This window comes from Pleurodeles waltl, chromosome 4_2, assembly GCF_031143425.1.
Source record: "Pleurodeles waltl isolate 20211129_DDA chromosome 4_2, aPleWal1.hap1.20221129, whole genome shotgun sequence".
NCBI classification, from domain to species: Eukaryota; Metazoa; Chordata; class Amphibia; order Caudata; family Salamandridae; genus Pleurodeles; species Pleurodeles waltl.
The window spans coordinates 17,554,020-17,570,292 of record NC_090443.1 but is presented as its reverse complement, the minus strand read 5'-3'; the positions used below and the strand labels follow the sequence as shown (position 1 = coordinate 17,570,292).

The following is a 16,273-nucleotide window of genomic DNA, read 5'->3' as shown; positions in this document are numbered from 1 at the left end:
AAAATTACTTACCTATACTTACACTACTTACCTGGGATGAGTCCCCCATCTTCCGGTGTCCCTCTGGTGTGGGTGGGTGTGTCCCTGGAGCTTGAGGAGGGCATCTGTGGACCCATATATATGGTGTTTAACCATGGAAATGGGTCCACAAGTCCCCTAACACCTCTCTGACCCAGGCGTAAAATATTTAGCCCCTCCTCCCACCCGTGCGTCATTTGAGCACGGGGTGATAAATATGGGGCTATGGAGTTAGCACTATTTTGTAGATGGGAACGCCTACCTTGTATCTCATTGACGCAAGGTAGGTTCATGCATCTAAAAAATGGTGCAAACTCAATATTTTGACGTTAAACTGTCTAACGTCAAAATATAAATATAGAGTTAGTATGCAAAACATGTTTTTGTAAAAAAAAAACACAGACACTCATGCACACACACACAGACACACACCCACACACAACTGTGTGTAGATGTGGAGTTTAGCCCCTAAAAAATACATTTGGATTAGTCAGGTCTGGGGCAAGTATGTTTAGCACAGCAGTGTCGGTGTCACATTTGCTGTATTCATGAGTGGTAATGGCACAATTACTTGCATGCCCACGTGAACCTCTAATGGGTAATTTATGTCTGTTCAACCCCTTCTCCTTTCCAACCACCCACCCCAAACACATCAATAAAAAATGTTTTATTCCTTGTGTTGCTGTAATTGCCTGCAACAGAGAAACTACCTGCATTTAAAACAGTTTGGTGGCCCACTGATATACAATATGAAATACCTTTGTCGTGTGGAGGTGGAGAGAAAGGGAAGTTTGGGAACAGTGAGGGGTGGGGAGTGGAAGCACAGGACCAAAGTATGACAACGTTTTTATAGGCCGAAGTTGGAAATTTGATTAGAGTTGACACACGTATGTTGTGTTTCCCACCTGTCCCTCTTTAGCAAGATGGGCCTGATTTTCATAAAGACATTTGGCAAAAGTGAACACAAATCCATTCTCATGAATATTGAATGACAACTCTCTTTTTGGACAGTGGAGCAGTTGAATACATTGGGCTTTAGGTTACTGTGCCATGCCTCTCAAATTGAGCGACAGCTTTTATTACCTGTATTGAAACATACTTTTTTAGAACTTGGAGGTGGGGGAGACTGTAGATACATTCGCATACCGAATTTGGCTAATTTGTAAATTTCGCATTGGCAAATTTGGGTGGAGTTTTCCGATTTAGCCGATTGCCACTAAAGCAGAGATTCCGGAGGACACCCTACCACAACAAGGCTATTTTCTAGTAGCAGATATTGTCTCGTTCCAATATTAATCCTCTGGTAGACATCGCTTTCCCCATTCTTTGTTCCGTAGCCCAGTGTTTGGTCGATAAAACTGTAACCTGTCTATTATCCAAGAGAGGACTCTTACTATCTTGGCTGACCCAAGGCTAAGCCTACCTGAGCCCTATGATCTGTATTACAGATTCTGGACTAACTGGTTCGCTTATGACTTCAAACCTGTCAAGTTACAGAAATAATAATTTAGAAGATTTCAGTAAAGTTCCATGCAAGACAACTTCTTCTGTACCATTATCCTTACTATATTACTAATAATAGTGGTGAACATTTTACACAATGTTCTTTCTGATGAGCTACAGACAGGATTATTACCCAAATAGTGTCGACTATGTACTCCAATCTTGTCATCTTAGAAATGATTAGCCCCTCCATAGCATATGTGGGTACCCTTACACTCTATTTAGTTAGTAAATTGAACAGCGGTTGAACACGTATTTACATAGTTAACTTATTCATATGTTTTAAATATACATCCATCATGCTTTCATGCATTTAACTATCTTTACTTGCAATATACAGCCAAGTGAAAAGGTTAAGTGGGATCATGTCATCTATAACTGAATGCGACCAACGGAATAATATGTTGTACTATACCAATATCCAAAGTCAAGTTGATTTATCTGAAGCTATGTTTGCACTAAAACATGCCCCTTCTTCTGTGAAATGTAATTGATTGGTTGATACAGACGCTTAGACAGCCTAACAAACGTCTTAGCATTATGTCTCACTAAAGTAGTGTAATCCAGTGCCTTTTTAATACTCCAAAAACACAACAGGGTTAAATGTACACCAAAATATCAAATTACCATCATCAAAAAAGTTTCTATAAAAGAAAAGGATACCAGAGTTTATGACCCCCCTGTCCGCTCTGCCTGTTAGCAATGCGCACAGTAGGCTGATGCATCACTGATGCTCCACATCATCTTGAGAATTTATATGGAGATAGTGGGCGGAGCCAAAGTAACCTAATTAGTCCCTGCAGACAAGGACAACGCTTCTTCTGAGTCCTTGGAAGGCTCCTGTGAGCCTCGGAATGGCACACAGTAAAATGACCAATACAGTGTTATTGTACAGAACAGATAAATACTTTCATACAGACACCTGAAGCAATACACCTGAACACAATAGCCAATCCGCCTGTCATAATTTTTTTAGTTGGATCCATCACAGTGATTGTTAGGAAATCTCAGGCTATCACTCCTCAGTCCCATTCGACTGAATTTCATGGTAAAGAGTATGCCCCCTGAATATTTGAAATTTATAAAGTTGACCTAAAAGCACAACAGCAAGAAGACCACGTGAAAATTGGATGTTATCACCAGCATTTCACAACCAAATACATTCACCTTTAGACCAGAGTATAATACTAATTCAGCAGCATATATTGCTCAGAGGTTCTAAATAAACCTTCAATTAAAGGTTAGGTGCCCACAAATGCTGTTCTGATTCAAGATAATAAAACAAAGCCGTTATCTAAGGGCAAGCTATTGGGTACCAGTTGCCACTGTGGTCTATGTTCAAAGTTTACTATCCCCTAACTTGTCATAATTTATTCAATTTATACTAAAGTAGTCTCAGTCAAGTCACAATATAGTCATGGCACTAACGCGTGTATGCTACTTAACAGCTCACTTCTGTAAACTAGGAATGCTTAGATACGGGTCAGCAGGTATGAAAGTCATGTGTTACTGGGTAAATATGTAATTATGATCTGATAGACAATGAATAGGTGGGAAAAAGTAACAACTTAATTCTTTACAGACGAAACTGAACCACGACTTCACGGTCGAGGCGAAGGGTGCTGGACAAGGAACGTTAACAGTAAGTCAACATAATCCTGTCATAATTCTATAATTCTATCATGATACCCCATCCTCTAAAATGGTAGTAAAACTGATTGCTCACTGTGCATCTCCATCTTTGGTTTCTACTGTGCTGTTTTCATATGCATTAGTTATAAACATAGCTATTCAAGCAGATTCAGAGCACATTCTTTTAGCACTGGTCAATAGTAAGCAGCAGTCAAGATTCTGAAGAAGATCCAGGTCAAGAAGACGCAGGAGATGTAGCAGTAAAACCATGGAATTTGACCTTTCCACTGAAGCCATACAAGACTGAATCTGCATTTATTGGTCCACTTACTCCAAATAACTTGTTTTGTTTGGCAGTGTAAATAAATGTGACCCAATAACACATATTATTTATAACTCTACTAATAAGCGCACAAACAGACATTTATTACGGCACTGCAGTGGTAAAATTCCAGATTATTACCATAGAAGAGCAATATTCACTGGAAAAAATGCTGTTTACTGCCTCATATATTGCAGGTTAATTGTTTTACACATGGAAACCACTCTACTAATTTTCACTAGATCTCTGTGCACACGTTTATCCTCTGCATGTTAGTTTTAGTTGAATACCATTATTTTAAAACAGATACAATTACACATAAATAAATATGTACATAGATTATACATGCACATGTGCAGAGTGTAATATACTATTTAGAGGGAAGGGATGATCAACTCAAAGATTTGCCTTATTAAAGTCATGGCCTCTCCCCACACTTAACAATAGTAGAAAGAAACTTGCCACTTTCCGAGGTACTGTATTCTGACAAATTATGTAATTTGCAATGTCATAAGTGTTGTTATGAATGCTGTAGTTTCAGATGGTGTAAGTGATTTTATGTGAATGGTTATAATCAGTGCATGGAGAAGGGTGCATTTTAGTTAATGTGGTGTGGCCACCGAATTCACTATACTGTGTATGGAGGTGCTTGAGTTACAATAATTTGGAGGTGGTGCATTTATAGGTTTAAGGTATAACTTTAGAATTTGTAATGTTTGGGTAGTTTTAGTTTGGTTTGCGTAGAAAGATTAAATAAAGATTTCCTAAATATAATTAAGGTTTAACCTTTGTTTTTTCATTGAATTTCTATGTGTTTGTTTAATAAAAATGTGTTTCAGATCGTAAAATCCAGTGTCGTTGAGTGGAGTTTCCTTAAGTGGGGTGTTGTACCATACAGTGGAGGAGAGTTTCATACAGTGTAGTGTTGTAGAGTGGAGTATAGTAAAGTGGAGTGGCATAGCGTACAGTGAAGTAAAGTGTCATAAAGCAGATTGGTGTGTCATACAGTGAAATGGACTGGTTTAGTGTAGAGTTTCAGAAAGTGTCATAGAGTGGAATGCCAAAGAGTGGATTAGAGTGGAGTGACGAGTACAGTAGAGTGTGGTAAAGTGTCATAGTGTGGAGTGGCATTTAGGGGGTCATTCTGACCCCGGCGGTCTAAGACCACCGGGGCCAGGGTCGGCGGGAGCACCGCCGACAGGCCGGCGGTGCCCTGCAGGGCATTCTGACCGCAGCAGTTCAGCCGCGGTCAGAAGAGGCAAACCGGCGGTCTCCCGCCGGTTTACCGCTGCCCTTAGAATCCCCCATGGCGGCGCAGCTTGCTGCGCCGCCATGGGGGATTCTGACACCCCCTACCGCCATCCTGTTCCTGGCGGTTCGCCCGCCAGGAACAGGATGGCGGTAGGGGGTGCCGCGGGGCCCCTGGGGGCCCCTGCCGTGCCCATGCCAATGGCATGGGCACGGCAGGGGCCCCCGTAAGAGGGCCCCGCAAAGTATTTCAGTGTCTGCTAAGCAGACACTGAAATACGCGACGGGTGCAAACTGCACCCGTCGCACCCCTGCAACTACGCCGGCTCAATTCTGAGCCGGCGTCCTCGTTGCAGGGGCATTTCCTCTGGGCCGGCGGGCACTCTTTTGGAGAGCGCCCGCCGGCCCAGAGGAAATGTCTAAATGGCCGCCGCGGTCTTTTGACCGCGGTGCGGTCATTCAGCGGCGGTACCTTGGCGGACGGCCTCCGCCGTCCGCCAGGGTCAAAATCAGGCCCATAGTCTTGTACAGATGACTTGCATAACGTAGCACAGAGTGGTGTGGTGTAGAGTGGAATAGTGCAGTACATTGAGTAGAGTGGAGTAGTGTGTCATAGAGTACAGTGCAGTAAAATGGGTTAGAATGGCATAGAAGGAGTTTTGTAGAGTGGCTTAGAGTGGAGTAGAGTGTTATATAGTAACATAGAGTGAAGCAGAGTGCCGTACACTCTCATAGACTGCAGTACACTGTTGTACAGTGAATAGCTACATGATGGAGTATTGTGTTGTAGAATGGAGGACCGTAGAGTGTTGTTAAGTGGAGTAATGTGTCATAGGGTGGAGTAAAGTGGAGTGGCGTCATTTGGAGTTGGGTACAGTGGAGTGTCAACGCTGAAACAGTGCAGAGAGGAGTGGCGCAGAGTTGAGTGGCGAACAGTGAAATGTAGTACAGTGGAGTGGCATACAGTGGATTGGCGTAGAGTGGAATGGCGTAGAGTTTAGTGACATACAGTCACATATAGCATAGTGTAGTGGCATAGACTGGAGTGGCATACAGTGGATTAACCTAGAGTGGAGCAGTATAGAGTGGAATGGTGTGGAGTTGAACAGTGTAGAGTAAAGTGGTATAGAATGGAGTGGCATACAGGCAAACAGCTTATAGTGGAGTGGCATAGACTGGAGTGGTGTACAGTGGAGTAGCGTGTCGTAGAGTAGAGTGGAGGGGCGTGGAGTGACCTGTCATAGAGTAGAGTGGAGTGGCATGCAGTGGAGCGGCATAGACTTTGGAGGTGCCGTGTTGAGTAGTGTGTCATAGAGTACAGCGGAGTGTCATAGATTGGTGTGGTGAAGAGTGCTGTCAGGGAGAGTGGTGTGTATTGGAGTGGTGTACACTGGAGTCAAATGTAAATCATAGAGTCTAGTTTTGTCAACTGGTGTGTCGTTAAGTGTAGTGTCACACATTACAGTGGAGGAGAGTGTCGTACAGTGTAGCATTGAACAGCGTAGTGGAGTAGAGTGGAGGGAAGTTGAGTGAAATGGCATAGTGTATAGTGGAGTAAAGTATCATAGAGTGAAGAGGCGTGTCATGTAGTAGAGTGGTATGGAGAGGCATAGAGTGGAGTAGAGTGTTGTACAGTAGAGTGTAGTGGTTTAGAGTAGTAGAGTCTTGTAGAGTTGAGTTGAATAGGGTGGAGTAGAGTGTTGTAGAGTGGAGTGGAGTATGTGGAATGGGGTAAAGTATCATACAGTGGAATAGAGTGGAGTAGAGATGACTGGATTGGCGAAGCATAGAGTGAAGTAAAGTGTCATAGAGTGGAGTGTTTTGTTGTAGAGCAGAGTGATGTGGAGTGGAATAGAGTTGTAGGAAGTTGGCTCTGTATGTGTTAAGCATTTGTTGTACATACACACAGGCAAAAAATGAGGAACACACACTCAGAGACAAATCCAGCCAATAGGGTTTGTTATAGAAAAATATATTTTCTTAGTTTATTTTAAGAACCACAGGTTCAAATTCTACATGTAATATCTCATTTGGCAAGCAGTGTGTCTGTGCTGAGTGAGGGGTCCCTAGGGTGGCATAAGTCATGCTGAGCCCTTAGAGACCTTCCCTGGAATCAGGGCCCTTGGTACCAGGAGTACCAGTTACAAGGGACTTACCTGGGTGCCAGGGTTGTGCCAGTTGTGGAGACAATGGTACATTTTAGGTTAAAGAACACTGGTGCTGGGGCCTGGTTAGCAGGGTCCCAGCACACTTCTCAGTCAAGTCAGCATCAGTATCAGGCGAAAAGTGGGGGGTAACTGCAACAGGGAGCCATTTCTTTACACAAGCCCCCCCAGCCCTCAGGCCAGGAGACTCAGCCAAAGCTGGGAGAGTCTTCCTAGTCTGTCAGGCGAGGAAGAGTAGAGGAAATAGGCTGGTTTGTTGCAGGGCCTACTCTGCCTTACATCCTCCTGTTCAGGTCATTCCCTCTGGGGAACTGACCCACTTCCACAGTGATAGGACCTAATCTGAACTGCCGCTTGTCTGTGCTTTTTATGTCTTCACCCATTCTCTCTATTTTGGGGTTAGAGGTATCCACCTCTGCTAATCTTATCTTAGCCAGGGTCACCCCTAGTTTACCCAAAGAGGTTACCCAGAGCTGGAGTAACCCCACCATGACCAACACGGTCAGGGGGCCTAACTTTCTATTTGGCATGGGGTCTGACCACCATGCCAAGGATAGTGCAGCCATAAAGGCTAACACCCAGCAGAGGCCACTGACAGCTGTCAGTGCCCAGAACCACACCTTTAGCTCTTCACCTACAAGGGAAGGGGTTAAGTTACAGGCTTCTTTGGGCCCAGGGTGCCTGTCTGCTGTATTAGAGTGGGGGGTTACCACATCTTGTAATAAACACCCTTCTTCCACTCTTTCTTCTGTTAGCTGAGAACCCACCCACTCAGGCTTAACAGTTGCCTGACTAGCCAGGACTTCTTGTGGGTCAGGCTGGACTTTACCAGTGCCACTTTTGGAGTTCTCCCCTACTGGAGCAGAATCTCCTTGGCTTGCTGGAACCTTGGCTAAAGGTTGTCCACCCTTCCTACACTGTTTTGTTTTCTTTTTCTTCTGGGGCCTGCTTGCAGTTACTGCAGGGGCAGGACCTCCAGAATCCTTGGGAGAGGACTGGCCCTGGACCAGTTCCTCTCTTGTGCTCGGACTAACCTCTGGGTAGTCATTTCCAAGGAGACAATCAAGGGGGAGGTCTGTACTGACTACCACCCTTCTCCAGCTAAAAGTCCCACCCACTTCTATGGGCACAAAAGCCACAGGCCTATCAGTGACCCTGTCTGGGCTAACTCTTACTCTGGCAGTCTCACCTGGGATGTACTGGTTTGAGAACACCAGCCTGTCATGCACAATAGTGTGACTGGCACAAGTGTCTCTCAGGGCAGTGGCTGGGATTCCATTCACCAGTAGGTGGTGGAAGTGTCTACTTCCCTCTGGAATCTCCAACTCACCTGTTGGGCCCTTTTTCCAGTTGAAGGCTATGAAGACCTCCTCATCTGAGGAGTCATCCCCAATGGCTACACTGGTCACCCCTGGGATTTTGCTAGGGGGTTTGTTTTTGGGACAAGAAGTGTCCTTGGTGTGGTGCCCTGTCTGTCTACAGTTATGGCACCATGCCTTAGTGGCATCCCAGTTCTTACCCTGGTACCCACCTTTGTTTTGGATTGTGTCTCTGGCCCACCCACCTGGTCTGGTTTTTGGGGGCCTACAGAGGACTCTTTTTCTTTGTTTCTAGTGTTACCCACTTTCTCCTGAGGAGGTTTTGTAACCCCTTTCTTTTTGTCACCCCCAGTGGAAGTTTTGGTTACCCTAGTCTTGACCCAGTGGTCTGCCTTCTTTCCCAATTCTTGGGGAGAAATTGGACCTAGGTCTACCAGATACTGATGCAACTTTTCATTGAAGCAGTTACTTAAAATGTGTTCTTTCATAAACAAATTATAAAGCCCAACATAGTCATGCACTTCATTTCCAGTTACCCAACCATCCAGTGTTTTCACTGAGTAGTCTACAAAATCAACCCAGGTCTGGCTCGAGGATTTTTGAGCCCCCCTGAACCTAATTCTATACTCCTCAGTGGAGAATCCAAAGCCCTCAATCAGGGTTCCCTTCATGAGGTCATAGGATTCTGCATCTTTTCCAGAGAGTGTGAGGAGTCTATCCCTACACTTTCCAGTGAACATTTCCCAAAGGAGAGCACCCCAGTGAGATTTGTTCACTTTTCTGGTTGCACAAGCCCTCTCAAAAGCTGTGAACCATTTGGTGATGTCATCACCATCTTCATATTTAATTACAATCCCTTTAGGGATTTTCAACATGTCAGGAGAATCTCTGACCCTAGTTATGTTGCTGCCACCATTGATGGGTCCTAGGCCCATCTCTTGTCTTTCCCTTTCTATGGCTAGGATCTGTCTTTCCAAAGCCAATCTTTTGGCCATCCTGGCTAGCTGGATGTCCTCTTCACTGGAGTTATCCTCAGTGATTTCAGAGAGGTTGGTCCATCCTGTGAGAGAACCAGCATCTCTGAGTATTATGTTTGGAGACAGGGCTTGAGAGGCCCTGTTCTCCCTAGTTAGGACTGGTAGGGGGGAATTTTCCTCCAAGTCACTATCTTCATCCTCTGTGTTGCAATCCTCAGAGGGGTTGGCCTTTTCAAACTCTGCCAACAGCTCCTGGAGCTGTAGTTTGGAAGGTCTGGGGCCCATTACTATTTTCTTTAGTTTACAGAGTGACCTTAGCTCCCTCATCTTAAGATGGAGGTAAGGTGTGGTGTTGAGTTCCACCACATTCATATCTGTACTAGACATTGGTGGTCATTCTGACCCTGGCGGTCTTTGACCGCCAGGGCGGAGGACCGCGGGAGCACCGCCGACAGGCCGGCGGTGCTCCAATGGGGATTCCGACCGCGGCGGTAAAGCCGCGGTCGGACCGGCACCACTGGCGGGGTCCCGCCAGTGTACCGCGGCCCCATTGAATCCTCCGCGGCGGCGCAGCTTGCTGCACCGCCGCGGGGATTCCGACCCCCCCTACCGCCATCCAGATCCCGGCGGTCGGACCGCCGAGATCCGGATGGCGGTAGGGGGGGTCGCGGGGCCCCTGGGGGCCCCTGCAGTGCCCATGCCACTGGCATGGGCATTGCAGGGGCCCCCGTAAGAGGGCCCCTACATGTATTTCACTGTCTGCTGCGCAGACAGTGAAATACGCGACGGGTGCAACTGCACCCGTCGCACAGCTTCCACTCCGCCGGCTCGATTCCGAGCCGGCTTCATCGTGGAAGCCTCTTTCCCGCTGGGCTGGCTGGCGGTCTGAAGGCGACCGCCCGCCAGCCCAGCGGGAAAGTCAGAATTACCGCCGCGGTCTTTCGACCGCGGAACGGTAACCTGACGGCGGGACTTTGGCGGGCGGCCTCCGCCGCCCGCCAAGGTCAGAATGAGGGCCATTATGCTTCTAAAAGTTGGAATACTTCTTAAGAATCTAAAACTAGTTCTAGAATCTAATTCAAACTTTTACCAAACTTTTAAACTCTAAAAGAAATGCTAACAGGGACTAGCACAAGGCCCTAGCAGGACTTTAAAGAATTTAGAAAAATTTAAAATTGCAAAAAATCAATTTCTAATGACAATTTTTGGAATTTGTCGTGTGATCAGGTATTGGCTGAGTAGTCCAGCAAATGCAAAGTCTTGTACCCCACCGCTGATCCACCAATGTAGGAAGTTGGCTCTGTATCTGCTATTTCAAAGTAAGGAATAACAGGCACAGAGTCCAAGGGTTCCCCTTAGAGGTAAGATAGTGGCAAAAAGAGATAATACTAATGCTCTATTTTGTGGTAGTGTGGTCGAGCAGTAGGCTTATCAAAGGAGTAGTGTTAAGCATTTGTTGTACATACACACAGGCAATAAATGAGGAACACACACTCAGAGACAAATCCAGCCAATTGGTTTTGTTATAGAAAAATAACTTTTCTTAGTTTATTTTAAGAACCACAGGTTCAAATTCTACATGTAATATCTCATTTGAAAGGTATTGCAGGTAAGTACTTTAGGAACTTTGAATCATTACATTAGCATGTATACTTTTTACATAAAACACAATAAGCTGTTTTAAAAGTGGACACAGTGCAATTTTCACAGTTCCTGGGGGAGGTAAAGTATTGTTAGGTTTCACAGGTAAGTAAGTCACTTACAGGTTTCAGTTCTTGGTCCAAAGTAGCCCACCGTTGGGGGTTCAGAGCAACCCCAAAGTCACCACACCAGCAGCTCAGGGCCGGTCAGGTGCAGAGGTCAAAGAGGTGCCCAAAACACATAGGCTTCAATGGAGAGAAGGGGGTGCCCCGGTTCCAGTCTGCCAGCAGGTAAGTACCCGCGTCTTCGGAGGGCAGACCAGGGGGGTTTTGTAGGGCACCGGGGGGGACACAAGTCAGCACAGAAAGTACACCCTCAGCAGCGCGGGGGTGGCCGGGTGCAGTGTGCAAACACGCGTCGGGTTTTCAAAGGTTTCTTATGAGAGATCAAGGGATCTCTTCAGCGTTGCAGGCAGGCAAGGGGGGGCTCCTCAGGGTAGCCACCACCTGGGCAAGGGAGAGGGCCTCCTGGGGGTCACTCCTGCACAGGAGTTCCGTTCCTTCAGGTGCTGGGGGCTGCGGGTGCAGGGTCTTTTCCAGCCGTCGGGAAATGGAGTTCAGGCAGTCGCGGTCAGGGGGAGCCTCGGGATTCCCTCTGCAGGCGTCCCTGTGGGGGCTCAGGGGGGACAACTTTGGTTACTCACAGTCTTGGAGTCGCCGGAGGGTCCTCCCTGAGGTGTTGGTTCTCCACCAGTCAAGTCGGGGTCGCCGGGTGCAGTGTTGCAAGTCTCACACTTCTTGCGGGGAGTTGCAGGGGTCTTTAAATCTGCTCCTTGAAACAAAGTTGCAGTTCTTGTGGAGCAGTGCCGCTGTCCTCGGGAGTTTCTTGTCTTTCTTGAAGCAGGGCAGTCCTCAGAGGATTCAGAGGTCGCTGGTCCCTTGGAAAGCGTCGCTGGAGCAGGTTTCTTAGGAAGGCAGGAGACAGGCCGGTAAGTCTGGGGCCAAAGCAGTTGGTGTCTTCTGTTCTTCCTCTGCAGGGGTTTTTCAGCTCAGCAGTCCTCTTCTTCTTGTAGTTTCAGGAATCTAAATTCTTAGGTTCAGGGGAGCCCTTAAATACTAAATTTAAGGGCGTGTTTAGATCTGGGGGGTTAGTAGCCAATGGCTACTAGCCCTGAGGGTGGGTACACCCTCTTGGTGCCTCCTCCCAAGGGGAGGGGGTCACATTCCTATCCCTATTGGGGGAATCCTCCATCTGCAAGATGGAGGATTTCTAAAAGTCAGAGTCACCTCAGCTCAGGACACCTTAGGGGTTGTCCTGACTGGCCAGTGACTCCTCCTTGTTTTTCTCATTATCTCTCCTGGACTTGCTGCCAAAAGTGGGGGCTGTGTCCAGGGGGCGGGCATCTCCACTAGCTGGAGTGCCCTGGGGCATTGTAACACGAAGCTTGAGCCTTTGAAGCTCACTGTTAGGTGTTACAGTTCCTGCAGGGGGGAGGTGTGAAGCACCTCCACCCAGAGCAGGCTTTGTTTCTGTCCGCCGAGAGCACAAAGGCTCCCACCGCATGGGGTCAGAAACTCGTCTCTCAGCAGCAGGCTGGCAGAGACCAGTCAGTCCTGCACTGAACAATTGGGTATAATACAGGGGGCATCTCTAAGAGGCCCTCTGTGTGCATTTTTTAATAAATCCAACACTGGCATCAGTGTGGGTTTATTATTCTGAGAAGTTTGATACTAAACTTCCCAGTATTCAGTGTAGCCATTATGGAGCTGTGGAGTTCGTTTTTGACAGACTCCCAGCCCATATACTCTTATGGCTACCCTGCACTTACAATGTCTAAGGTTTTGCTTAGACACTGTAGGGGCATAGTGCTCATGCACATATGCCCTCACCTGTGGTATAGTGCACCCTGCCTTAGGGCTGTAAGGCCTACTAGAGGGGTGACTTACCTATGTCACAGGCAGTGGGAGGTTGGCATGGCACCCTGAGGGGAGTGCCATGTCGACTTAGTCATTTTCTCCCCACCAGCACACACAAGCTGGCAAGCAGTGTGTCTGTGCTGAGTGAGGGGTCCCTAGGGTGGCATAAGTCATGCTGAGCCCTTAGAGACCTTCCCTGGAATCAGGGCCCTTGGTACCAGGAGTACCAGTTACAAGGGACTTACCTGGGTGCCAGGGTTGTGCCAATTGTGGAGACAATGGTACATTTTAGGTGAAAGAACACTGGTGCTGGGGCCTGGTTAGCAGGGTCCCAGCACACTTCTCAGTCAAGTCAGCATCAGTATCAGGCAAAAAGTGGGGGGTAACTGCAACAGGGAGCCATTTCTTTACACAAGCCCCCCCCAGCCCACAGGCCAGGAGACTCAGCCAAAGCTGGGAGAGTCTTCCTAGTCTGTCAGGCGAGGAAGAGTAGAGGAAATAGGCTGGTTTGTTGCAGGGACTACTCTGCCTTACATCCTCCTGTTCAGGTCATTCCCTCTGGGGAACTGACCCACTTCCACAGTGATAGGACCTAATCTGAACTGCCGCTTGTCTGTGCTTTTTATGTCTTCACCCATTCTCTCTATTTTGGGGTTAGAGGTATCCACCTCTGCTAATCTTATCTTAGCCAGGGTCACCCCTAGCTTACCCAAAGAGGTTACCCAGAGCTGGAGTAACCCCACCATGACCAACACGGTCAGGGGGCCTAACTTGCTATTTGGCATGGGGTCTGACCACCATGCCAAGGATAGTGCAGCCATAAAGGCTAACACCCAGCAGAGGCCACTGACAGCTGTCAGTGCCCAGAACCACACCTTTAGCTCTTCACCTACAAGGGAAGGGGCTAAGTTACAGGCTTCTTTGGGCTCAGGGTGCCTGTCTGCTGTATTAGAGTGGGGGGTTACCACATCTTGTAGTAAACACCCTTCTTCCACTCTTTCTTCTGTTAGCTGAGAAGCCACCCCCTCAGGCTTAACAGTTGCCTGACTAGCCAGGACTTCTTGTGGGTCAGGCTGGACTTTACCAGTGCCACTTTTGGAGTTCTCCCCTACTGGAGCAGAATCTCCTTGGCTTGCTGGAACCTTGGCTAAAGGTTGTCCACCCTTCCTACACTGTTTTGTTTTCTTTTTCTTCTGGAGCCTGCTTGCAGTTACTGCAGGGGCAGAACCTCCAGAATCCTTGGGAGAGGACTGGCCCTGGACCAGTTCCTCTCTTGTGCTCGGACTAACCTCTGGGTAGTCATTTCCAAGGAGACAATCAAGGGGGAGGTCTGTACTGACTACCACCCTTCTCCAGCTAAAAGTCCCACCTACTTCTATGGGCACAAAAGCCACAGGCCTATCAGTGACCCTGTCTGGGCTAACTCTTACTCTGGCAGTCTCACCTGGGATGTACTGGTTTGAGAACACCAGCCTGTCATGCACAATAGTGTGACTGGCACAAGTGTCTCTCAGGGCAGTGGCTGGGATTCCATTCACCAGTAGGTGGTGGAAGTGTCTACTTCCCTCTGGAATCTCCAACTCACCTGTTGGGCCCTTTTTCCAGTTGAAGGCTATGAAGACCTCCTCATCTGAGGAGTCATCCCCAATGGCTACACTGGTCACCCCTGGGATTTTGCTAGGGGGTTTGTTTTTGGGACAAGAAGTGTCCTTGGTGTGGTGCCCTGTCTGTCTACAGTTATGGCACCATGCCTTAGTGGCATCCCAGTTCTTACCCTGGTACCCACCTTTGTTTTGGGTTGTGTCTCGGGGCCCACCCACCTGGTCTGGTTTTTGGGGGCCTACAGAGGACTCTTTTTCTTTGTTTCTAGTGTTACCCACTTTCTCCTGAGGAGGTTTTGTAACCCCTTTCTTTTTGTCACCCCCAGTGGAAGTTTTGGTTACCCTAGTCTTGACCCAGTGGTCTGCCTTCTTTCCCAATTCTTGGTGAGAAATTGGACCTAGGTCTACCATATACTGATGCAACTTTTCATTGAAGCAGTTACTTAAAATGTGTTCTTTCAGAAACAAATTATAAAGCCCAACATAGTCATGCACTTCATTTCCAGTTACCCAACCATCCAGTGTTTTCACTGAGTAGTCTACAAAATCAACCCAGGTCTGGCTCGAGGATTTTTGAGCCCCCCTGAACCTAATTCTATACTCCTCAGTGGAGAATCCAAAGCCCTCAATCAGGGTTCCCTTCATGAGGTCATAGGATTCTGCATCTTTTCCAGAGAGTGTGAGGAGTCTATCCCTACACTTTCCAGTGAACATTTCCCAAAGGAGAGCACCCCAGTGAGATTTGTTCACTTTTCTGGTTGCACAAGCCCTCTCAAAAGCTGTGAACCATTTGGTGATGTCATCACCATCTTCATATTTAATTACAATCCCTTTAGGGATTTTCAACATGTCAGGAGAATCTCTGACCCTAGTTATGTTGCTGCCACCATTGATGGGTCCTAGGCCCATCTCTTGTCTTTCCCTTTCTATGGCTAGGATCTGTCTTTCCAAAGCCAATCTTTTGGCCATCCTGGCTAGCTGGATGTCCTCTTCACTGGAGTTATCCTCAGTGATTTCAGAGAGGTTGGTCCCTCCTGTGAGAGAACCAGCATCTCTGAGTATTATGTTTGGAGACAGGGCTTGAGAGGCCCTGTTCTCCCTAGTTAGGACTGGTAGGGGAGAATTTTCCTCCAAGTCACTATCTTCATCCTCTGTGTTGCCATCCTCAGAGGGGTTGGCCTTTTCAAACTCTGCCAACAGCTCCTGGAGCTGTAGTTTGGAAGTTCTGGGGCCCATTACTATTTTCTTTAGTTTACAGAGTGACCTTAGCTCCCTCATCTTAAGATGGAGGTAAGGTGTGGTGTTGAGTTCCACCACATTCATATCTGTACTAGACATTATGCTTCTAAAAGTTGGAATACTTCTTAAGAATCTAAAACTAGTTCTAGAATCTAATTCAAACTTTTACCAAACTTTTAAACTCTAAAAGAAATGCTAACAGGGACTAACACAAGGCCCTAGCAGGACTTTAAAGAATTTAGAAACATTTAAAATTGCAAAAAATCAATTTCTAATGACAATTTTTGGAATTTGTCGTGTGATCAGGTATTGGCTGAGTAGTCCAGCAAATGCAAAGTCTTGTACCCCACCGCTGATCCACCAATGTAGGAAGTTGGCTCTGTATCTGCTATTTCAAAGTAAGGAATAGCAGGCACAGAGTCCAAGGGTTCCCCTTAGAGGTAAGATAGTGGCAAAAAGAGATAATACTAATGCTCTATTTTGTGGTAGTGTGGTCGAGCAGTAGGCTTATCAAAGGAGTAGTGTTAAGCATTTGTTGTACATACACACAGGCAATAAATGAGGAACACACACTCAGAGACAAATCCAGCCAATTGGTTTTGTTATAGAAAAATATATTTTCTTAGTTTATTTTAAGAACCACAGGTTCAAATTCTACATGTAATATCTCATTTGAAAGGTATTGCAGGTAA

General features: G+C 46.9%; 1 protein-coding gene across 1 annotated transcript in view; it reads left to right on the top strand.

Moving 5' to 3' along the window:
- The window catches only part of C3 (complement C3), a 236,948-nt gene that overhangs the window by 186,770 nt on the left and 33,905 nt on the right, over positions 1 to 16,273 (top strand). Inside the window, exon 31 of the mRNA XM_069230418.1 lies at positions 3,104 to 3,163. Coding sequence (XP_069086519.1) covers positions 3,104 to 3,163 — 60 coding nt within the window. The remainder of the gene's footprint in view (positions 1 to 3,103; positions 3,164 to 16,273) is intronic.